This window comes from Stegostoma tigrinum, chromosome 30, assembly GCF_030684315.1.
Source record: "Stegostoma tigrinum isolate sSteTig4 chromosome 30, sSteTig4.hap1, whole genome shotgun sequence".
Taxonomy (NCBI): domain Eukaryota; kingdom Metazoa; phylum Chordata; class Chondrichthyes; order Orectolobiformes; family Stegostomatidae; genus Stegostoma; species Stegostoma tigrinum.
In genome coordinates this window covers 10,017,840-10,043,838 of record NC_081383.1, presented here as the reverse complement: position 1 = coordinate 10,043,838, position 25,999 = coordinate 10,017,840, and the positions used below count along the sequence as shown (strand labels likewise).

Here is a 25,999-nt window from a genome sequence, read left to right as displayed (position 1 = left end):
CTCTCTCTGCACCTTCTCGGCAGCTTAACATTGTATCTTACATTTTGTTTGCTTATCTCATTCGTGTACCATGATTTGACTATAAAGCATATGAGACAACTTTTTTCACTGTACCTCAATTATATGAGAGTAACAAATCATATCAAATCAAACCAAAGTAATCAATTAACTATTTTACTTGTTGGCAAAGCAGTGCAATGCATTAGAGTGCAGACATATATATATTGCTTGGATTGAATATTAAAGTAATTTTAGAAGGTAACAGTCACATTTCCTAACCACAGAAATAATTTGGGAAAATGGCTGGTTATTTGAGACATTTAGATTTCTGATGCTCAGGTTCCATTTTAGAAATTTCTGGGAGTATTACTTGAGAATTAGGCTTCGATGGCCTGAATCCATGGAGGAAGTGGAAAATAAAACTGAGAGCAGTCATTTGGTGGTACATACATGAGTATTGCTGAAAGAAATGTCTACTTTGTAAAGGCTTTTCACCTTACACTTGTCAATTTGCAAATATACCACTTGTTGGGTTTCTCCTTCAATTGGTATTCTTTCAAATTGTCCTGATAGTCAAGAGAAGAAAAAGCTTAAACAGAATATGCATTTCTTCAGCAAGGCTAAGGATATTAAAATCAAGGTTAGATCTGTCAGCGTAGATCAGTGAGCAAGGGGATGATAGGTGAATGGGACTTAATCACAATTAATGTGGATTCTGGGTAGCAAAGTTTTGGATGAGGCCAAACACACAGCAGGTGCAAGACAGAAGACAGCCAAACTAAGTCATGTATAATGATTTTTGCATATAAGTGAAGTTCATTGATGGATAATAATAAGCACAACGAAACTAAAACTTGCATAAAAAGTTAAACAAAATATAAAAATGTCAGTTAAAAAAATCTTACACTGACTTGATTTTATGCTGTATATGCTAAGTATAAAGTTTACAATATTTTGCTTTTCTCTAATCAGACTCTCATCAGGTTTGCAGTTGAGTGGAATCAATTGTATTAGCGTTTTCTTCTCTGTTGATTGTGTCAGTCCTATGATGGGAAAATTACATGTGCATTTTTCATAGCTGTGAAGACACTCTTCGCCGCCTTGCCACACCCTTGCTTCACTATCGAATTAACCGATTTGCAAAGACTAACAAACACATTTATAGTTGGATGTAATTTATTCATTCGTAACAACATAACCATTTTGCAGCCAGGAGGGACTGCAACATTGAAGTAAAAATGGAAATTGCACCTCCAGAGTGGCCCTAAATTATGTCGTTTCCAATAACTCAAAAAGAAAAAGGCGGAAACTTGTATTCATATAGTGCCTGCCATCTCCGTGACGGTTCACAGAACACTTTACAGGCAACTGAGAATTTCTTTGAAGTACCAAACAGGAAATGCAACAGCAGATTTGCAACCATAGTTTTGCCAGTATTGTCTGAGGGGTTGACCTTGGCACAGGGCTCTTAGATGTGGAGTTGGCAGGCAAGCAAAGGTAAGTGTTTCAGATAAAGTAAGATTGAATGACCCATTTCTGTTTTACTCACGTGCAGGATATGGGTATTGTTGGGCTTGTTAGTGTTTGTTGCTCAGCTATAATTTCTCTTGAGAAAGTGCTGGCGAACCACCTTCCAAAGCATAGTAGAATGATCTGCTCAGAGGTCAGTTAAAAGTCAATCGTATTGCTGTGGGTTTGGACTCTACTATAACAATCCAGCAGCTTTATGATCACCGTTATTGATGCTAGTTTGTTTTAACTCCAGGTTTATTTGATGAACTGAATGCAAATTTCCAAGGTGCTCCAGGATTTGAACACACATCACCAGATCATTAGCCCTAGCTTTTGGAGTGTTGATCCACTAACATTGCCACTACTCTACCATGTGGCTTCATTTTCTTTCTTTGATTTCTCATTGACATTTGACAGGAGAAGGGACATAATCCAGGACACCTGTTTCCTTGCTTTTGAAATAGTACTATAATTCTTTAACATCTACCTCAAACGGACAAATCCTCCAGGAAAAGGATATCATTTAGGCTGGCACATCACTACCAACAGAGATCCCCTGAATGAGATGCTAAACCGTGATGTGCCAGCTTAAATGATATCCTTTTCCTGGAGTGGGACTCAAATCCCAATGTTTGATTTAGGGGCAAGAGTGCAGTGGCCACATGTGGTCTGGAGAGGTACTGTTTCTGGGGCTGTGTTTTCCCTCAGTGCTGCTTTTTTCAGCAGGAAGATGAATCACTAACTGTACTAAAATGTCATCCTGCTAGATTTCTTGGGAGGCATACGCTTGATTTGGGAATTTATCACAAACAGTTACCTTTAAGATCTCAAACACTGACTGGGTTAGGACAGCATTGCTCCCTCTCTAACAGGCTTCTGCTCTCTCAGTTTTCACTGAGGAGTTGCAACAGTTTTCAAGCCTTGAAGTGGAGCCACAGTGCGAATACGTTTTGGAATTATTTTTCTGAGGACAAGTTGGAAGTAGAAGGGACACGAGCAATAGCAGTTGAGCCAGATAATGCCGCGTCTCAGTGTGCAATTTGGTCACCTAACATCTAAGAGAATCCAGAGTATTTGTAATTCATGAAGGGACAATCCTTGAGCCTTGAGTTGTTGGGAGAATCACAATCCATCGACACAGCTGAAACAGACTCAGACATCATACGACACCAGGTTATAATCCAACAGGTTTATTTGAAATCGCGAGCTTTCAGAGCACTGTTCCTTCATCAGGAGAAGTGTCAAAAGGAGCAGCACTCCGAACGCTTGTGATTTCAGATAAACCTGTTGGGCTATAATCTGATGTTGTGTGACTTCTGACTTTGTCCGACATTAGCACCTTCACATCGCAGCTGAAACAGTGCATAACACAGTAACCACAGAAGCAGTTGCTTCTGTCCTCTTGTACAAGATGTTGAATTTACTGAGTACCCACAAGTGCTATACTACATGGCTTGGACAAAAGTGTGACATTTTCAGGGTTGTGTGAAGTATTGAATTGTACCAACACAACCATTAGCAAAAACGAAAAGCTGTGTCAGCCAACGAGATGGATACTAGCCAGGTTCGGCGACACTTCTCGGGGGATGTTTCCTTGGGTTGTCGAGGATGTGCGATTTGGCTTGGATATGATGGCCATTCCCCACCAGCCCAATTTGTCCCTGCATCCACAGTAAAGTATCGTGTAACAAACAGTAGGATGTGGTAGGGATGGGAGGGTAATGATCATGCAACCATATCCAGCAAGATCTGCAAACGGGAGCAGAGCAACAGGAGTTGATCATTCATACCCCTTGGGCCTCCTTTTTATAACGCGGCTGATCAATACTTCAGTTCCGTTTAAGAGCCATAACTCCATATTCCTTGAATCAATACCTTTCCATAACTAAAAACCCATTGATCTGAATCTTGAGCTCCACAACTTACCAGCAGCTTTTTGGGGGGAGTGAATTCTTGCAGCTTTTTCAGTGAAAACACAAAAGAGCCTGGCTCAGATTTTAATGTGCTGTTTTTTCTTAATACCCACTTCAGGGTAGTTTCTTTTTATTTACCTCATTGAATCCTTCTTGCATTTCAAATCCACTGATTGGATGGCATCCCAAGCCTGCTATTGGGTGGAAAGAACAGAAATCTCTGAATTTGATGTCTCTTTCCAGTCCATTCTAACCTTCTCACATCTGTTTCGATGGTGGCCACTCATCTCGTTTTATCAGCCTCACTGATAGCTAAGAAACGTTGTTTATTCCTGCAAAACAAAGTCACTACTTTGGGATGCTTCACTAAAGTGAAAGAAGATTTTACATGGATTTTGATTTTAATTGTTTTCCAGTCATGACATGAGTTATAATTGTAGCTCAGTAGACCACGCCTCACTCTGCTTCAGAAAATAGTGTGCCACTCCTCCAAAGTGAACGCAATTTAAATGAAAAGTTTCAGTTATGTAGCACCTTTTAGGATTCCATGATGTTCCAAAGTGCTTTTGAAATGCAGTTTAAAAAATTGGAAAAGACTGCAAGTGCTATAAATCAGGAACAAAAACAAAGTTGCTGGAAAAGCTCAGCAGGTCTGGCAGCACTTGTGAAGGGAAAAACAGAGTTAACGTTTTGGGTCTGGTGACCCTTGTTGTGTTTGAAATACAGTTGTTATTCTAATGCACTGTTGTTCTAACCTAGTGAACTGAAGGAGTGCTGCACTGTTGGAGGTGCCATTGTTTGCTTGTAAGGTTATATCTAGGTCCTGCCTTAGCTCCTCAGGTGGGTGGGAAAAACCTGCAGTACCCTGGGCAATTTTGAAACCCCAATCAACATCACTAAAATGTGTTTATCAGGTCATAACTACTTGGCTGTTTGTGGGAGCTTGCTGAGCACAATCTGGCTGCTGCATTTCCTACATTTTGGCAGTGACAATGTATCAAAGGTGCTTCACTGGCGACAAAGTGTGCTAGGATGTCCTGAGGTGAAAGGCACTATATAAATACAAGCCTTTCATTTTAAAGGAGTACAGTCTGACTTGAACATCGAAAAGCCTAATCCATCTCATTTACAAAACATAGCGTATTACAGATCAGTGGTTCACACCAGTTTTAATCTGATTTGCCTGTGCCACAGAGAAAATAAGGCTGTAAAAGCAGCAATCTCTTCATGATGTTTCATAGTTTAACCAAGTAACTAATCATCTGATGAGTAGAGTTTTATACCTTTGAATGGAGTATAATCTGCAGCTTTAGTTTTTGGTGAAGATGTAATTATTTTCTCGAATCCGGGCAGTGCAGGTCAGTCAACACTGTGCTGAATGCTGTACTGAGCTGAAATATCCGAGAGAATTTAGAATGAGCAATTCTTGATTATAAAGAGGGGGCTTCCTAAAGTGAGAGCCATGATCTCCAAGATAGCAAAATTCGCCGCGGCCTGGGCTCACAGAACTCCACTCTCCTTCCCTCACCCCTCACAATTAACACTGAAAGATTGTGACAGTTTCTATACCTTGAGGTGGGGGCACAATGCAAACAATTCTGGGGCACAGTGATTGAGAGAGTGTGTGAGTTATCAGAGGATAAAATGGGCCACTGCGCAGTTGCAGTGTTCCCACAATTCTCCAGCTCGATACCAGTTTAAATACCTTTTGTCAGCTGATTTTCTTTTTCTTTATTCATTAACGGGATGACAACGTCGCTGGCCCGGCAGTATTTGTTGCCCAATCCTAATTACCCAGAGGGCAGTTCAGAGTCAACCACATTGCTGTGGGTCTGGAGTCACATGCAGGCCAGACCAGGTAAGGATGGCAGTTTCCTTCCCTAAAGGATATTAGATTGACCTCTCTCATGTTCCATAGGGACAGTCAACACTCAATGGAATCCTTGGCTGGGGTGGATTTAAAAGACAGATAGTGGCTAAAACAGGGCACAAGGATGCCATTCAGTCCTCATTTAAAATTCATAACATTTTGCCCTTTCTTTAAATATAATTTATGTGACCATAGCAGTTTGAGGAGGACAGAAGTGGGGTTGTTGCACTTTCTCTGTAATATAAGCAGAGGGGCTAGGGCATACAAAGCTGACGCATCTCCTGTGACAGGAGGATGGAAACATGTGAAAGATTTCCATAGATTGCTTTCATTCTAAAATTGTGTTGAATATTCTCCTGAAAACAAATTGAAAGAAAATTGTGACCACATTATGGCAACAGGAATCAGGAACATGGACAGATGGAGAGCGCAAGTGTGCATCCACATTAACCATTCTGCTCTGCACAAAGACCAGGAGGATAAGGACATAACTCCTGGTTATATTGTATTTTGTGCTCTAGTTTCCACCCACAGTCCAAAGATGCGCAGATTAGCCGTCTAAATGGCCCGTAGTGTTCAGGGATGTGTAGCTTAGGTGGGTTACAAGGGGATGGGTCTGGGTGGGATGTTGTGAGGGTCAGTGTGGACCTGTTGGGCTGAAGGGCCTGTTTCCACACTGTAGGGATTCTATGTTCTATGTTCAACTATATCCAAGAAGGAAGCAGGAAAGTGCTCACTAGCATACCTTCGATCCTAGTAATGACTTCGAAGTGTGAGGGGAGGGTGTGGATTTGGTGGGGGTGTCAGTCAGCTGGGCAGCTGGTTTGTAATGCAGTGTGACAGGTCCCCAAACTAGCTGAGGTCATCATGAAGGTCCCAGTTTCTCAACCTTGCCTGAAATGTGAAGATGCTCAGGTTAAACTCACCCGAGTGAGTCACTGTCTCACTTTCTAATGAGCAGCCACGATCCTCTGGGACTGTAGTGACTTCACTTCTGTCCTAGAAGGCGTCTCCAGGGAGATGGAATATGCAATTTTATATAGTGACTGAATGACATCTGACATGGGCTCACTGTTGTAATGTCAGAAAATTCATGATCAATTAATGTAGGAGAAAGCTAAAGGAGCTGCAATGAGATAAATGAGCAATTGCTCAGGAGATAATAAAGTGTGAAGCTGGGTGAACACAGCAGACCAAGCAGGATCTCAGGAGCCTGAGATGCTGCTTGGCCTGCTGTGTTCATCCAGCTTCACACTTTATTATCTTGGATTCTCCAGCATCTGCAGTTCCCATTATCTCTGATACAATTGCTCAGGAGATGTTTGTTTTAGTGATATTTAGGAGAACTATCCCATGTTTGTTTTAAACTGTGCTAGTGGTATTGTTTGTGTTTCGTTGGAGGCAGATGGAGCCTCACTCCTATCTGAAAGATTTTACATTCAGCAGTGTAGCACCAGACAGAAGCATAATTCTAGATGTTTGCAACTGCCAATACTTGAGTGCAGGGTAGAATTATACTGTTTTAAGAGTTAACAAAGCCCATCAAACTATCATTCCTGCTGGACATTACATAACACTTGTATTTAGATAGCACCTGTAAGTGCCCCAAGCTACTTGACTGGAGCAAGGTGGCAGCAAGCCACATGGTGTGGCTCACTTAGTAACTCCCTCAACTCTGTTTCAGAGGATTCTGGGTGAAGGATAAGTTGGATTGTGATGCTCTGTATAGTCAAATAGCCTACTGACATTCACTATCCAAGTGTCTGTTTATTAATAACAGCCATTGGTCAGTTAATTCAAAGTTAACAATTGCTGTAGAACTGCACCCACAACAAAAGATCAACATATTTAGCAAGCGAATAACATTAAAAAGGAATAAAAGTGGTAGAGCTGATGGATGCATTAACTGTGACTGAAAATTTATAACCCAAGGGATTTGAATGTAATGTGATGCGGTATAGTTCATAAAAGTACCAAACTCACTCTCTGGTTTGTTAAGATAGCTGCTTTCAGCCTGGGAGAGGTGGGCAATTAGCTCCACGGTGCTATGCCTAGGGAAAGGGTAATGTAAGGGGTTGGGGGGTGGGGCAAGTATGGAAACCAGACATGGATCTCATTCCTGATGTTTCCACAGGGACTGGTGCAGACATCGGGAGAATATATTATGGTCTCCCATAAAAAATATGGATGGTGTGTGGCAGACCCTATGGGAGGGGAAGGGGAGAATGGAACAGCTGTGATAGCGAGGAAGAATTAGTTTGGGCTAAGCTGGGAAGTACACAACCGGGGGCGGTGCTGGGTAGAGATCAAAACATCAGTTGGGCCCATTGATTGCTTGAGTTGCATGAACAGAACCAGAGGAAGATCAGTTTTCAGCTGCATTTTGGGTCAAATCCAGCTTCCCTTTTCCACTGTTAATGTGTTTTTGTACCATGCAGGCCATAAGGACTGCAGGTGGCCCCAAATGATTGAGCAGCCCTCGCTTTGCGCAGAGTGAGTGCACTGCTAATTAAAATGAAATGATGGGTATGAATAGGGGGCAGATGGAGGCAGTGGCCTGGTGTGCAGTGCAGGGTGACAAGACCGACAATTCCATCTCAGTGTCAGTTCGCTTTAGCATCACTGTTAATGAGCTGTGCTGTTCAATGCTGAGCACATCCCTTTATCAGGGCAACTCTCAGTCTTTAAGCCTGATGAATGTGGGATCAGTTGCTCACCGTGACTGGACATACTCCTCAAGGTTGTGATTGTCACATGACCTTCTGCCTCCAATCACTCCGTGCCCTGGCCCCACATTCTTGCCATTGGTCACCTCGCGTATCCAACATTGTCGGAGCCCTGCCTTCCCAAATCCATCGGGAAGAGATTATTAGGGCTATATTCACTGGAATTTAGAAGGATGAGAGGGGTTTTTCATAGAAATCTATAAACTTATGGCAGGAATAGATGGAGTAAATGTAGGAAGGATGTTCCCGATAACCAGGGAGGAGCCCAGAACCAGGGTCGCAGTGTAAGGACACAGGGACAGAGATGAGAGGGTGGTGATCCTGTGGAACTTTCTGCCACAGAAAGCAGTTGAAGCTAGGACTTTGAATGTTTTCTTGAAGGAGTTTGATTCAGTTACTGTCATAAAGTTATACAGTATGGAAATAGACCCTTCGGTCTCACCTGCCCATGCTGACCATGCTCCCAAACTAAACCAGTCCTACCTGCCTGTGCTTAGTGCAAGGGTAGGGTAAGAAAGTCGGAAAATTGTACTGAATTGGATGATCATCCACAGTCATATTGAACAGCAGAGCAGGCTTGAAGGGCTGAATAGCCTCCTCCTGTTCCTATTTTCTATGTTTCAGTTTTTATGAAAGCAATCAGATAGCATCATTATCCAATTGGATGGATTCTTGACTGTCAGCCAGATAGGTTTTCTTCATCACCACCAATATTTTTCGAAGTAAAATAAAAGTTCAAAAGTATATTTCTTCTTAATGCTGTTTCCCAGGGTAAGTCTTTTATTTATTGAAATGAGGGGTATCTGAGAGAACAAATGTAGAACTGTTCCATGTCAGGAACTTACAACCAACATTGGGAACCCTCAGGACAAAAAAAGCAAGAAAAAAAACGACTGGTCCCAGTTGCTTTCTCCGTGGCAACATCTTAGTCCACCAAAATAAAACAACTAGCACCCCTTTTTCCTGCCATATAAATTGCTGTAACAAAGACAGAAATTGCTGGAGAAACTCAGCAGCTCGGGTAGCATCTGTGGAAAGAAAGCAGAGTTAACGCTTCGAGTGCAGTGACTTCACCAGAATTGTAAACAGCTGTTGGCACCTCCAGGCTGTTAGCAATTCTGATGGCGAGTCACCAGACTCAAAACACTAACTCTGTTTCATTCTCCACTGCTCTGATGCTGCTGGAACCCCTGAGTTTCTCCAGCAATTTCTGTTTTGGTTTCAGCCAGATTTTGTTTCATATAAATTGCTGTAATTACTTTGCAATTTGCTGTTTTTGCACTTGTCCTGATGAGTGTAAGATGCGAAGCTTCAGCAACATGTCTTTCTTTACAACAAGGTGTAAAAGGAAAGCCTTACACTCGGATAGCACCTTTCATAACTACAGGGCGCCTCAGAGCACTTGACAGTCAATGAAGTATATTTGAAGTTTCATCACTGAAGTAATATTGGAAGTATGGCAAGCCTTTTGGTACCCAGCAATCACCTCACAAACAGTTAGATGATAATGACTGTTTTGTGATGGGATATTGTCATCCTATCTGAACACATAATGGGAACCTTGGCTTTAGGGGTCTGTCTAGGAGTAGAGAATTCTACAGATTTACAGGCATTGAGAGAAAGAAAATCTGCACACCTCTGCCTTAAAAAGAAGTCTTATATTTGAAACTGTGTCTTAGGTCTTTCTAACTTGAAAAATAACTGTTGACTTATTTAAGAGTAGGAACCTTGTGCAGTCTTATTATAACTACAAATGGATTCATCACAAAGCTATATTTGATCATTTGCTGTTTTCATTTGTGTACAATAGTTAGTTTGCAAGTAGGCTACGTACTTCTCACATTTTAAACAGTTTTGAAAATGTGATTTTGCCTCTAATGAAAGCAGTTTAACTTCAAGAACCCTTCAAATGGTGGAAACTTGCCTAGTTCATTATTTGGATCTAGGGGCACAGACCATCTTGTAAGCAAAGCTTGCTCGAAGCAAGATTATTTTCGAGATGATTATGGAAACTCAGTTTACATGCGACATAACTTGCACTTCAAATTTCTTGATCTTTTACGCTGTTTTGTCTGATTTCCGGCAAGGGTGCTGCGGAAGTTCTAGGTCTGTATAAACAGACAGACAGACAATTACAGGTACGTGCAAGTAAAGCCCTTGAGGAAAAAACTGCTTTGTAAATAATTGCTCCATCATTAGCCAGCTGGAATTGATTTATTACCGAGCGAATATCTGCCAATGACATATTGTTTGAAAGTGAGTGGGATGGAGTTCGCCAGCTGGACTGTAGACTTTATTCGGTGGAAAAAGACGTCTTTCAGTGTTTTCCTAGTCAAGGTTCATGAGCAGACAGCCCTGCGAAAATGAGCTGTGGTTCAGCAGAGGCCTACTCGCCCCCTTGGGGTAACAAACCCCGGCATCATTCATTGTGCAGACGTCTGTATCTTCACCAAGGACTTCTCTGGGTTAAAAGTTACTGTTGAATAGAAAGGCAGTTGCATGTAAGTAGAAGAGCTGACCCAAAAGGCTAACAGGAACTTGCGGCGTGCCTTATTCATGTTTGGCTTCCATTGAAATTCCTGGAAATGTTTCTCTCTTTTTTTCTCATTGCAGGGTAGGAATTGGCTGGTTAAGGGTCAGAAACAAGACATGTATTTTCTCAAAGTACTTGTCTCAGACAGAAAGAATATATTTTTTCAAAAAAGAAAAATAAGTCATTTTCAAAGGTCAGTCAGGATTGTATATTCTCTTGTCGAACTACCATAATTCCACAAAGTTAACCCTCACCCAAATATAAGGCCCATGCACATTGCTGTTTAGACCAATGGCTCTCAAACGTTTCTATCTGTGGGCATCTTTGGTGGGCAAAAGATGCTGTGGAACACCTACTGTGCCCACCTCACCTGCTTTTGTTTCTACAGCAAAACAATCCAGTGGAATTAATTGTAAGAACAATGCTGCTTTTGATGATTACCAGAGATACGCTATCTACTCCCAAGTGCACTGGACTCCATATTCTGCTAATTCCACTTCAGCATGTGGGTATCACTGGCAAATTGGGGTTGGTTAGCTCAGTTACCTGGGTGATTGGTTTGTAATATACGTATAGAAATACCATCAGTGTGTTTTCAATTCCCAAATCAGTTGAGTTTTGCATGAGAGACTCTCTTTCTCAGTCTTTCCCCTCAGTTGAGGTATGAGAGCCACCACCACCAAATATGTCTGTCCCTTTCCCAATGAGAGAGCAGGAGTATAGTTGATTTTACCTTTTATCGTTGGCAAGACCAGTATTTACTACCCAACTGTCATTGTCCCCAAAGCACCATCAGTACATGCATGGATAGTGGGATATTTTGCTTGGGAACCCTGCAGCCCAGTGGTATAAATGTGGACTTCACGAGCTTCAAAATCGCCTCTCCCCCAACCACATCCCAAAACCAGCCCAGCTCGTCCCCGCCTTCCTAACCTGTCCTTCTTCCCACCCATCCACTCCTCCCACCTCAAGCCCCATCCCTATCTCCTCCCTGCCAGCCTCATCCCACCTCCTTGACTTGTCCATCCTCCCTGGACTGACCTATCCCCTCCCTAACTCCCCACCTACACTCGCCTTTACTGACTCCATCCCCGCCCCTTTGACCTGTCTGTTTCCCCTCCACCTATCTTCTCCTTTATCCATCTTCTATTCGCCTCCCTCTCTCTCCCTATTTATTTCAAAATACCCTTCCCCTTTGCCTCCCCCATTTCTGAAGAAGGTTGTAGACCTGAAATGTCAGCCTTCCTGCTCCTCTGATGCTGCTTGGCCTGCTGTGTTCATCCAGCTCTACACCTTGTTATCTCAGTACATGCATGGTATGGTTAAGTAGGACTTCCCAGGACCATAAGCCTGAATTGCCTTCTACCTTTATGCTGACACTAGGTGTTGATTGAGAGCCATGCTGTCGTTCAGTGATTCTTGTGGAACCATTGATGGGCTCACAGCAGAAGTCCTATCTCAACCAGAAACACATTTCCCTCCCCACCTTAACTAAGCGTCTATTATCGATCTTGGATGACTTAACTCTTCCCATGCCTAATTAAAATGTCAGCAATGAGAATTGAATGGCCTGATTGAATAATTCAACCTCCCAAGAGAATCTCTTTTTAAATAAACCTGTGAAAGCAGGTAGTTCTGTTTTCAGGTGATTTACTGTAAAATTGTAATTTGATGATTTATTCTCATTTATTTGTCATTTACTTCGCACACAAAAGAAAGAGTGCTCCCAAACTGAATATGCAAACTTTATTGGCAGAGTGCATAGCTAATGAGGTATTGCTTGCTGTAGTTACCGCAAGCCCCAATGTTCGTTTGACAAAGCTTTTGATCATAATCGAGGGCTTCAAGAGGATAACTGTGCTGCATTTAAAATAATGAATAGAGGTCAATGCATTGAAAGGACACAGTGTTTAAAGTGTGCTGGCCTTCAGGGTCTCCCCTCATGTGTAATGCTGCGCTGCAGAATGAGCTTTGCGTCTGGGATTTCCCACTTGGGGAATTCTGAATTTGAACTGTCTTTACAAAAGCATCAAAGAGTCTGCTGCCTTGAGGAAGGGAGAGGGGCATTGGTGGAGACGGGGGGAGTAGAAAGAACTTGCATGCATGGCATGTCCTCAGGATGTCCCAGCAGGCTCACGTCCAATTACTTGCTGCTGGATTGCAGTTAGCATTTGCTATGTAGTGAGCACAGCAGCCAATCTGTGCACTGCAAAGCCCCACAAAGAAGATAATTATCATTAAAATTCCTTTTGGTGTTGTTGGTGAGGGAGGCATGTTATTGAAGATGCCAGGAAAACGTTTCCAAACAGTGCCCTGAGATCATTAAAGTTCGCCCGAATTGGCAGATGTTAACAAAAAACACACACAAGCAAAAGACTGCAATGTTGGAAAACTGGAATCAAAACAGAAAGTGCTGGGAACACTCAGCAGGACTGGTGGATCTATGGAGAAGGCAACTATTTCTGGTTGATAACCTTTTGTCAGAACATTAAAGATTCCTTAGTTTAATATCCCATTCAGGGAATTGAACATCTGACAATATACTTACATCTGCACTGAAATGCTGGTCGAGATGAGGTACTTAAATTCTGAGAGCAAAGTTTTGATCCTACATGGCATGGAGCAGAATGGGCTATTAACCCCAAGTCAATTTAATGTTCAATGACAAAGACCAGTCAACATTGCTCATATGCAGCCAACTCCTAGCTTTATTGGAAACCAAGGGATAGACTGCCCTCTCCATTTCGCTATGTACACTTTGTTTTCTTGTAAGCCAATGAAATGAAGCGAATAGCATGAAAATTGGCTGATCTTTATTTTTCAATGTTGGGGAATAAAACATTGATCTATTTCTCATCTGAACACCCAGCTCGCATGGGAACACCACAACTTGAAAGTTCCCCTCCAAGCCACACATTGCCCTGACTTGAAAATATAATGCGATTTCTTCGTAGCTGCTGGATCATAATTCTGTAACTCCCTGTCTAACAGCAGGGTGTCTCTATATTTCAAGGACCGTAGTGGTTCAACAAGACAGCTCAGCACCACCTCCTCTAGGGCAACTAGGAATGGGCAATAAATGCTGGTCCAGCCGGCAATGCCTCCAGCCCATGAATGAATAAAAAAGCCCTGTGAGCCAAGGACCTATTTAAAGTTACAGTGTAGATTGTGACATAGGCCAACATCTGGTTGTATGAGACATACCAGTGGGAAGACCATACAAACCAAATGTTCGTAGGTGGAAAGCAGTGGATTCCTCACTATTCACATTGCCCAACTATTTTTCTTCTATGTTTCAGTCAATGAGTGGCTGATCCACTCCCTGAAAATGAAAGTTACCATGTATTGCACTTCTGCATACCTCCAACTTAGGGTCGGACAATGGCTTTGGTTTGCACTGTTGTCTCAGATCACCAGGGATTTGGGTTTGATTCTAGCCTTGGGCAATTTTTGTGTGGAGTTTGCATGTTCTCCCCGTGTCTGTGTGGGTTTCTTCCAGGTGTTCTGGGTTCCTCCTACAATCTAAACATGTGCGGGTTAGGTAGCTTAGCCATGCTAAAATTGTCCTGTAGTGTCCATAGATGGACAGGCTGGGAGGATTAGATATGGTAAGTGCAGGGTCACTGGGATGGGGTGGGTCTGGGTAGGATACTCTTCAGAGGGTTGGTGCAGACTCAATGGGCGAAATGGCCTGTATCTGTACTGTTGAGATTCTGGAAATATGTAGAAGGGTGAGTGGATCTGCCAACCTGGTATTAACAGAGCAAAATAATACGTTTTCTTTAAAAAAAAATTACATGATCAGAATGCACTCTGTAACAAACTGTGCCTTGGCCGACTAAGTAGACCTGTGTTTACAGAAATGCTTTGCATCACCAATGCCAAAGAGCACGATGTATAGTCACACAGAGGGAATTAACTGCATTAGCTTGCAATCTTTTCTTCTTGTTGGAGAATTTGACAGCTGTTTGGGGTGCCTCGTTGATCCTGTAATCCAATTATGTTTCTGCAGTTGCCAATCTTCCTTGATGTTAATATATGTGTGGATGAATAAATTACAGGAGACTCTTTGTAGATGGAATCCTTTTTTAAAATCTCTCCTGCATTCATCACCTCCCCAGCTCTTGGTAGGTGGGGCTGCCAGCGTTGTTTGAATGGTGTGGCATCATAACCTCTGACCTCCACCCGTTTTTGCCACAGTGGAGGTGATGGCCGAATGGTATTAGCATTAGACTTTTAATGCAGAGCCTCAGGTAATGTTCCAGGTACCTCATTTCGAATCCCACAATAGTGATGATGCTATTTGAATTCAGTAAAAATCTGGATTTAAGCGTGCAATGATGGCTGCGATAATTCTTGGGGGTGGTTCTTGGAAAACCTATCTAGTTCACTAATGCCCCATTAGGGAGGGAACTGCCATCCTTACCTGATCTGGCCTCCATGTCACTCTAAACCCACTGTAATATGGTTAACTCTTAACTGCCCTCTGGGCAATTAGGGATGGGCAATAAATGCTGACCCAGCCAGTGGTGTCCTCATCTTACGAATGAAAGTAAAAGGTCACTCAACCCACAGCCTTTGTGTGCCAATTGGAAAGTGAATAGATGTTTCATTAACAGATTGGATGTGTAGAGACTGTATAAGTACAGCCATTTGTCCTGTCTGTGACCCTTGTATAACTAACAATCAGGATTGTTCAAACAAAATGGGGAAGAACTACAATATTTGGAAATTCCCCCACTCCATCCAGGCCCCATCTAAGGTTTGTTTTGGAGTTGCTTCATAAATGGAGGATATTGAGTACAAAAGTAGAAAGAAATTGTCGGACTTCAATGAAGCAGTAGACAGCCCAGAACTAGAGTCTTACATCCAGTTCTGGTCACCTCACTTTGGGAAGGAAGTGTGGATAGTGACAGAATGGAGAGATGTACCACAATAATTGTGGTGATGGGAGATTGTTTTGCTACTGTTCAAGGTGAAGTTAAAGTGTCTGGGGCTGTTCTCCTTGAAGCAAAGGAAGTTGAAGTGTGATTTGATAGAATCTGTTTTCAGATTTGTGTGAAGTAGCCGAAACAACGCTGTGCCAGTTGGCAGATGAGGTTGAAGGAAACTTATTTTTCCCTTTGTGACCTAGTTCCAAAGCTTGAACATCATTGCAACCCCCTCAGTGAGAACAATGAGAGCTGATGCACGTGACAACTTGGTTATGATGGCTATTTCTCTCTCAAAGCTCGCGACTGATGAAATTCAGCTTGTGACCAGCACTCATTCTCATTTTCTATGCAGCTGCATGGGCCTCCAAATGGCAGAGACTTACAGAAGGCAAAGCTGTAATTGGCGTGCCAATGCCGATCACTGTGCATGGTGGAGTGGCACAGTGTGCAGCCACACAGCTCAGAAAGAATTTCCCTAATGACCTACTTGGGCAACCAACATCCACTTTGGTCTGTTGGGGCGGGTTGGGCGGGGGGCACTCTAATTTAACTAAGAGATCCAGGTGCAAATGTAGAAAGATTTTACACAAGCAGTGGTACTTACCTGGAACTCATTGTCCATGAGACTGCCAGAAGTAAAAACGATCAATGATTTCCAAATAAAATTGAGCATTTGAAGAAAATAAACTTGCTGGCTACAAGGATAGATTGGGGGAATGAGGCTGACTGAATTGTGTAGGAAGCCAGCATCTGTGCCAATGTGACTCCATGACTGGGAGATCAGTCAGTAGCTCTGGCAGGCAAGATAGGAGAATAGGACAGGCACATGGATGGGCAGAGAGCAAATGGACACAGACTGTTAGAAAATAGATGACAGGTTAGACAGAGGATCTTGATCGGCGCAGCCTTGGAGGGCCGAAGGGCCTGTTCCTGTGCTGTAATGTTCTTTGTTCTTTTTGTTCTTTGTAAGCCAGGTGGAAATGGAGGAAGGACCAACCCACCCACCTAACACTTCAAACACCACCTGCCCCGGGCAGAGTGTGTGGATCCAGTACCGACATGTTCAGTCACCTCAGGAACCACAACCTCAAAATGGAGAATGGTCACCCTGATTTCAAGGGACTATCTAAGAGAGAGCAAGAGTTCTGTGGTAGGAAGCCACAACTGGGAACCCATATCATCGATGCGTGGCAATTCGATATCAATGGTGTGGAGGCGTGTGTATGTGTGAGGTGGGGGTTTGGGCCTCTTTTGAAAAAGTCCAATGGTCACAATCTGGCGAGCGGCATTGTCTATGAAAAGGGGAGGCCTGAAGATGGAGTCCAGAGCACGGCTCAGATCCAAAAGGGGTTGCCTAAAGTGAAAACCTAAAAGGCTAACCCTATCGCATTTGGGCCTCTTTTAGTTCCCAGTCCCCACTCTTGACAGGTTTGGCCTGCAATGAGAGGCAACCATCAGTGCTCAGGCTCCACCTGGAAGGTGAGTTTGTTTCTGACGGTACGTCAGGTTGTGACTTCCATGCCTTCACAAGACGAGGGTGAGTTGAACCTGGAGGGAAACACGCCCTGTTTGCATCATCTCACTAACTGAGCTCCAGGTTGGAAGACTCATGGTTGACCCTTCTTAACACATCTACTAAGACCCTCAAGTGGGTAATTAATGGCCATTTAAGTGTGCTAGCTAGCCACCTCCCTGATTATTTGCCTAGTTTCCCGACTGCAAAACCAGGGGAACTTGCCTGCTGGGTTGGGGACAAGGGAGGAACTGGGTGGCAGTCACCAATTGATCCCAATGGTAGAGAAATCAGATGGAGCTCTGAATTTAAAAATAACTGTTTATACAGTCACTAGTAACTCCAGAAGAAATTTATCCAGAAAGTGGTTAGAATGTGGAACTTGCAGGGAGTGGTTGAGGTAAAAGGTATAGATGTATTTAGAAGGAATCTAGACAAGTACACAACTGATTAAACTTACGGAGCATTACTCTGATATGGTTTGATGATCCTGAATGGAGCAAGGACATAAGCACCAGCACAGCACTCACCGTTTGGGCTAAATGACTTGTATCCGTATTGTAATTTCAGTGCACTTTACAAATTGTGTTTAAACACATTCAGTGACAATTTAGAGGGTGCAGCACGGAACTGTCGAATGGATAGTTTTGCATGGCCATTTGCAGATGGCCAGACTGCTAAATGCGAATGCCTCAACCATGTGTTTTCCTTGTGGTTTGCTGTAATGCATTTTGCAAATGACCATGTAACCACTGCTCTCAGTGGTTTGCGCCTTTGTTTGTTCAGTAATGTAACACTTGTTCCCAGTCAACCACAATGTTGGCATTGCTTCACAATGATAGATCTGACACAGACACGTTAGCATTTTTTTTAACTCACCATCCTTTTTCTCCCTTGCCCTCCTGAAAGCACTTTGGAAAATCTCATGAAACTGACGAACCAGACATACTGCTCCAACTTGTTATGAAACAGTCTTCAAAATGGAACTTCATGACAACAGGACGTTCATTTCCAAGTGTGACTGGGTTTTTTTTTTAACCATTTGAGTTTTCTTCTTGGAACTCCTGCAGCAGCTCACCGAAATGGACAATGTCCATGCCGTGACTGTCAATAGATTATTTGACAGTGGTCACAATTTTCTACCATCCTGCGCAGTGGGCTGTGTGTGTGTGTGTGTGTGTGTGTGTGTGTGTGTGTGTGTGTGTGTGTGTGTGTGGGTCAGGGGGGAGATGATGGGGGTTTGCAGGCTGGAACCCTGTCATTTTTCCTTCTCTACCCCAGTTATGTCTTTGGCAGGAAGGCCTATGGATGACTTTCTCACATCATTGCCCTTGGGGCCATTAACTATGCAACATTGATCTACTTAAGAGTCTTATCTCACTCCTACTGATGTTTAAGGGAGGTGTGCCAGCTCACGTGAGCTGAATGGCAGGGAATAAGTGTGGGTTACGGTTAGCACAGATTCAGTTTGTTGAATGGTCTGTTCAGGTTGCACATACAAACAACGAACAAGATCTGAAAGAACTGCAGATGCTGGTAATCAGAAACAAAAACAGAAATTGCTGGAGATTCTCAGCAGGTCTGGCAGCATCTGTGGAGAGAAATCAGGGTTAACGTTTCAGGTCCAGCAACCATTCCTCAGAAGAGTAGACCACTCTGCCCTTTGAGCCATTCAATAATATCACAGCTGGTCCGATTTTAACCTCAACTCTACATTTTTGCATGTTCCTGACAATCCTTTGTTCTCTTGGTAATCAGCAATTTATATACCTCTGCCTTAAAAATATTTAAAGGTGCTCCACCCACTGCCTTTTGAGGAAGGGAATTCCAAAAAATCAGAAATCTCAGGAAAAAAAAGTCTCCTCCTATCTGTTGTAAATGGGTGCCCCCTTATTTTTAAACATTAACCTCTGTTTCTAGATTTTCCCACAAGAGGCACCGTCTTTTCAACATCCACCTGGTCACATCCCCTCAGAATCTTTTTTGTTCCAATTACTCCACCTCTGATTCTCCTAAACTTTTTTATTGTGGTTCGTAGAGTCACTAGCCGGCCAGCATTTATTACCAATCCCTGGCTGCCCTTGAGAAGGTAGTGGTGAGAGGAAACAGGCCTAGCTTAGCCTAATATGTTCCAATAACATATGCCCTTTGTAAACCAGAGGAGTGGAACTTAAAAAAGAAATCAAAGACAATGGAAAATTGAAACACATTGAAGCGGCTGATCCTCACAATGACAAAGCAATTTGTTACTGTCCCGGATTTACATTGGTTAAGCCTGTGGATTTAATTGAGAACCGACAGCGCTAAATGCCTGACGGAGATAAAGTAACTCAAAAAACTTTTGACCTCAGCAGCAAGAAGCTCAAAACAGATTTGTGTTGATTTACAAAAAAAGGAACAGAAGTATTGTGTTTATTTATCTTGTGTCTTGCATGAGCCAAAGTGTTTCATAACCAACGAACTGCAGTCACTGTTGGCATGGTCGTCAGCTGTCCCTTGATTGGAGGATGACGTCCAATCAGGATTGTGTATTTTCACCACACGTCTCCATCTGTCTGACCATGGTGATGACATTGTTGTGATGTAGGAAACAACAGAAGCTGATTTGCATGTTGTGAGAGCTCCCAAAACAGCTCCACTTCCGTTTGTGGAGTAAATATTAGCCAGGGCACTGCAACATATCTTTCCAGTTCCTCTTCAGAATAATACTGTGGATGATTTCTGCTAATTACAAGTTTGGATAGGCCCATGGATAAAAAAGTTTTAGAGGTGTAAACGGGACAAGTTCAGGTTAGGAGATCTGGTTGGCATAAACGAATTGGGCCAAAGGGCCTGGTTCTATGCTGTATACCTCAATGATTCTACGCTTGCATTGTGCTGGGATCTAGTTTCTCTGCCAGGAGCTAAAATAAAGACGTAAACTTGACCCAGTGATAATGGGAACTGCAGATGCTGGAGAATCCAAGATAACAAAGTGTGAAGCTGGATGAACACAGCAGGCCAAGCAGCATCTTAGAAGCACAAAAGCTGACGTTTCGGGCCTAGACCCTTCATCAGAGAGCACGATTATTAAATATCCTATGTGCCAGGCCACCACCCCAGATGTTTGACCTCAAAGTCCAACCTAACACTTCAGGGTAGTGCCGAGGGAATGCTTAATCTCTGATGAAGGGTCTAGGCCCGAAACATCAGCTTTTGTGCTCCTGAGATGCTGCTTGGCCTGCTGTGTTCATCCAGCTTCACACTTTGTTAACATAAACTTGACCCACCTGTTCAAACTCAATGGAGGCTAAACCATATGTATTCACAGTCTGTGCCTGATGTATGTAACTTTGCCTGACTCTACTCCCACTCACTCCCTGGCTCTTCTTTCACTAAATGCAATTGCTTCTATCTTTAGCGGGAGTGGGATACTGGAATTGCATGATGAACCATGATCATATTGAATGGTGGTGCAGGCTCGAAGGGCTGAATGACCCACTCCTGAACCTATTTTCTTTGTTTCAGCCACCTATTGTCCCAACAAGAAAGCTGTAAAATCGTCAATAAGCTGGTGTCTTAATTTAACATTGCATCTGGATGGCAGCAACTCCGCCAAAGGCAGCATTCCCTCGGCACTACGTTGAAGTGTTAGGTTGGATTTTGGGGTCAAACATCAGGGGTGGTGCCCTGAACACACTGCCTTGTGGAGGTAGACAGCAGGTCCTCTCAACTGAGCCAGGCCTGGCACATAGGATATTTAATAATCATTTGACACCTCAATTCAGCTGAACGCCAGCATACTCCTTTTTTGTATTTGCTGTAAGGAAACTTTTACAAAACCGATTGCAGGAGAAAAGGAGTCAGAGTGTTAATGTCATTCAGGTAATGCATGATGCATTTGTGAATAGTTTATGCCCTCTGGCCATGTGTTTGGAAACAAATGAGACAAGGTTTTGCCAAACAGTGTGATAAAGACAGCTGCCTTTTAACATTAGCAGCTTGCAAATGCTTTGATCTGGTGAAAGCATCAATGTGATATATTAAAACTCTGTACTGAAATCCCTAATGACTGCACATGTACTGGGGCGTCCCATCGGAAGAAATTAATTGAGCTTGATGCAAAATGTGCCCATATCCCACAGCTGGCACTCCAGTGCTCACCCACCATTTCCACCTGGTTTTTGGACAACACTGGGAGACTCTTGTCACATCATTTATTCCGTCTTCAATCAGTTTGCTTCCAATATTACCCTTCACATCTGGTGCCCGCTAATTGACTTGTATAAGAATAGCCTCTTTGTGACCTATTGGCCTTGAGTTTGTAATTGGGAGACGGTTGCAGCAACCGGAAACAAAGCTGGAGAAGCAAGATGCTTGCATTGTGCTGGGATCTAGTTTCTCTGCCAGGAGCTAAAATAGAGACGTAAACTTGACCCACCTCTTCAAACCCAATGGAGGCTAAACCATATGTATTCACAGAGTCTGTGCCTGATGTAATAATATGTATGTAACCTTGCCTGACTCTACTCCCACTCACTCTCTGGCTCTTCTTTCATTAAATGCAATTGCTTCTATCTTTAGCGGGAGTGGGATACTGGAATTGCATAATGAGCCATGATCATATTGAATGGTGGTGCAGGCTCGAAGGGCTGAATGACCCACTCCTGAACCTATTTTCTTTGTTTCAGCCACCTATTGTCCCAACAAGAAAGCTGTAAAATTGTCAATGAACATGTGCTTAAGTAGGCATCAGATGCCTGGAGAGTTATATTTAATACACAAGAGATAGTTTAAAGAATAACATACTGGGTTCAGATGCTGCATGTTAATTAATGGTTTTACCTTGTCAGGTCTACTCATCTGTAAAGATGAATCGACCTCTTTACTAGATTCACTGCTGGAGCAAGCCAGCTTTGGCCTCTGAATCCCTCAGTTAGCAAGGTCATAGAATGGTGCAAAGCAGATGGAGGACATTCAGCCCTAAGTTGGCTGTTGTGAAGAATAAGCCTTTTATTTCATTTTTCTCCTTCAATAATTTATCTCGTGCCTTTTTGAAGGTCACTATTAAATCTGTGTCCATACAAACAGATGAAGGGCGAGTATATTTAGGCCTTTCAGCCCCTCAACCCTGCCCTGACATTCAATAAGACCATGGCTGAAGTGATTGAATTCTCAAATCCACATTTCTGCCTAACCCTGTTAAACTTTCAACCCCTTGCTTAAGAAGACTCTAACTACACTGAGCATGGTGGCCCAGTCCTCAGTACAGCTGCCTCACAGCGTCAGGGACCCGGGTTTGATTCCAGCCTTGGGTGACTGTCTGTGTGCACATTCTCCCCGTGTCTGTGTGGGTTTCCTCTGGGTGCTCTGGTTTCCTCCCACTGTCCAAAGAAGTCAAGGTTAGGTGGATTGGCTATTCTAAGCTGCCCATAGTATCTAGGGTGGGAAATACAGGGATAAAATAAGGGGTGAGTCAGGACGGGATGCCCTTTGGAGGGGTGGTGTGGACCTGATGGGCTGGATGGCCTGCTTCTACACTGTAAGGATTCTACCTCTGCCTTAAAACATTCAAGGACTCTGCTTTTACCATATTTTCAGAAAAAGAGATTCAAAAGGCACATACCCTCTGAGAGAAAAAGAAAAGCCTAATCTTTGTTTTGAACAGGTGACTCCTATGAACAGAGATTTCTCGTTGTATGTTATCTCATCAAAACAAAACATCATCTACATTTCTAACCTGTTAAGAACTTCAGGATCTCACTTTTTTCAATAAAGTCTCCTCTTACTCTTCTAAAGTCCAGCTGATACAAGCCTAGTCTGTTTACTCTTTCCTCAAAATAACCTGGCCATTCCTGGTTGTAGCCTCGTAAACTTTCCATCAACTATTCTCTAGTGCATTTACATCCTTATTTAAGTAGAGAGGGCAATACTGTACACAGTCTTACTATTGTGGTCTCTCCAATGGCCAATGTGACTGAAGCATAAACTCCCTACTTTTGTATTTAATTCCCCTCAGAATAAATGATAATATTCTTTTTTTTCTATTGACTTGCTTCGTCTTGCTCTGGTGAGATGTGTACCCATGTCCCCAGAAAATTACCCAGGGTCTCTAAATCACTTGTGCAGTTCAGCACATTTTGAAGTATGATCGTTTGGCATGCATTTTGCTCACAGCAATGTCTCACAGACAGTATTGAGGCCATGTTGTGAGAATGTATTTTAATGGGGTCAGTTGGTTGATAAATATTGTCCCAGGACAGCTTCGCTGCTGTTTTGTAAAAAAGGGCCATGGGATCAATAGCATTAATCTGAGAGGGCAGATAGAGCATCATTGCAATGCATCTGAAGCACACCACTACTTTGACAGTGCAACACTCCCTTAGTATTACACTGGGAGGTGCACAATCATGCTACCTTTTGACCTCATGGCTTTGAGGTGCGAATCAAAATGACAATTTGACCGAGAGGCAAAAATACAACCCACTGAACCATTCGATAGAGACTGGGGTCCATTGAGAGGGCTGAAAGACTCAAAAGTTTCATGGTTTTACTTTAATAGTTGTGCGGTTTTTCATTCAATTCATTCTGGTTGTTGAATTGTCTTTCTGAATTTTAGGTTTCACAGAGGGGACTATACAGTCGATGTCTGCATTAATGACTACCTTGATATCTACTGCCCCCACTATGATGACTCCGTGCCAGAGGAGAAGACAGAGAGCTACATTCTCTACATGGTGAATTTTGATGGCTACAGAAGCTGTGACCACAAGAACAATGGCTTCAAGCGATGGGAATGCAATAGGCCGCGCACACCAAACGGCCCACTGAAGTTCTCCGAGAAGTTCCAGCTCTTCACGCCATTTTCTCTGGGCTTTGAGTTTCGACCTGGAAATGAGTATTATTATATATGTGAGTACACTGCAAAGGTACACCGCAAGAGGAGGTTAACATATAGTGCTTATTTCAAAATCTTGGCCACAGCAAAGAGGTGAAACTGGTAAAAAAAAAGGAAAATTACTGAGGTCAGGCAGGACATCTGCAAACAAGCAAGTCAGGCTCTGAATAGTCCCCAGGTAGAGCAGTGGAGACAGAAATACTGAAATTATTCAAGAGGCCCGAAAAGCTTTGATAGAAGGACTTTAATTAAACATTGAGAATGATGGGCTGAATGGCCTTCATTATGCATGCCTATTGTTGTATTCAAAGGGAATCAGTGGATAATTTGAATTAAGTTTTTGACAGTATTTTTTCCATCCTCTTTTCTGCTTCTCACCCTGTGAGTGCACTAACTTCTTCCCTCTCTAGGATCCATAAGCATTAGCCATCCACTGTCATGTCACTCAAGCCAACCTCCCTGCTATTCAATTATGGATTACACGCAGGCAATCTGCTGTGCTATGTGTGGGAGGGTGGGGTGGACTAATGTCCAAGAAAGCTGGTTGTCCGGCAATACCTGTTGTTTCTGTTGGAATATCCTCTTATGTGGATGTTGGATCAGTGCATGGTTTGTTCCAGGTGCTCAATGCATTTCCCGCAATGCCCACCCAAAACAACCTGGCATATACATTGGGCCATGGCCGTTTGAGCAGGATACTGAGGAGGACTAGCTGGGTCCGCGGAATTACGCCACAGTATGAGAGATAAGGAGCGATGGAAAGATAGGAAACAAAATGAAGGTACAGAGCCTTAATCAGAAAGAGGTGCTTCCACTTGTGATGTGGAGTTTCCAGTGTTGGACTAGGGTGGACAAGGTCAAAAATCATAGGACACCAGGTTATAGTCCAACAGGTTTATTTGAAAACACTTGCTTTCGTAGCTCAGCTCCTTCCTCACTTGTAATGGGAAAGAGGAGGTATGCTAACTTTTTAATCAATAGAGACCTGCATCTCCTTTCTAACTGATTAAAGATTCAAAACGGGGCGGCCAGCAAGCCAGTTTTAGAGTTGTTACCTTTCCAATTATGAGGCATTTTCTGGCCCTTGTTTATTTAAAGGGAGACAAAGTATTGTAGACAGGTCCACTCTGTGCACTGGCTTCCCTTCTGTCTTATAGGAGCCAGGGAGCCACACTCTTATAAATCCATAGCAAAACTCAGCTTGAGAACACAAATAAATAAAAAGATAAGTCTCATTTGCCTGCAGGCTGAAAGGTTGATCAAATAAAACAATTAAACAGTGTGAATCCATGTATTCATTCGATTTTCTAGATACACTCGTAATAATTACTATTGATTATCTCCTCTTCCCTTATTAGTAATCCAGGAATGTTTTGAGCTCTCATTCAGCTAGGTCCAAACCAATTTCATCACGAAAGGAACCTGTTGGCAATGTAATCTTTGAATTTGTTACACAAAAGATCTCTGATGATTCAATATTTTTAGCTTCCTTGCCGAATGTGCCAGAGCACTTTCAGTTTCATCCTGTGTTTACAAAGCATCTCTTCCCCAAGCTGGCAGAGAGAATCAAGAGAGACAAATACTTCAGTCAATCTACTTCTTCAATGACTTTGGTCTTCCTGTTGTGAAGACTGCGAAGAGGCCAGGGGTGAGATTGGAGAACTGGGGATGTCTGAGTGACTGTGGGAGCGGCACAGAGGGATGAAGATAGAAAGTGGATGCTGGGGGTGCTGGTGAGCGATGAGAAATCACTGATCTCTGGGAATAAAAGGTGAGAAGAGTGTGAGAGGATCAGATAAAGGAGGGAGAGGGAAGTGGAGGTGGGAGAGATAGTGTGCTATGGGGATTGCGGGAGTGGAGGTTCAAAGCAGGGGTGGAACTGCACGGAGAAATGAGGAGTAGGATTGTGGGTGTTGGCTTTGAGGGAAGGGAAGAATTGAGGAGGAGAGGGAAAGGGGTTGAGTGAGGGGATTGGCGTGTGAAGAGAAAGAGGAATAAAATGAGGGAGAAGCCAGAGAAGGCAGTATGGAATAATGGGAATGGGGGATAAAGCTGCCAAGGCATTTCATTCTCCATTCATCAGTTTTAATTCCACTCAAAAGACTTTTTACCTAATTTTAT

At 43.0% G+C, this 25,999-nt stretch overlaps 1 protein-coding gene across 2 annotated transcripts in view; it reads left to right on the top strand.

Moving 5' to 3' along the window:
- LOC125465696 (ephrin-A5-like) overlaps positions 1–25,999 on the top strand; it is a 367,296-nt gene that overhangs the window by 280,037 nt on the left and 61,260 nt on the right. For both annotated transcript variants that reach the window (XM_048559430.2, XM_059638445.1), the window contains exon 2: positions 23,600–23,892. In XM_048559430.2, the coding sequence (XP_048415387.1) occupies positions 23,600–23,892 (293 nt within the window). The remainder of the gene's footprint in view (positions 1–23,599; positions 23,893–25,999) is intronic.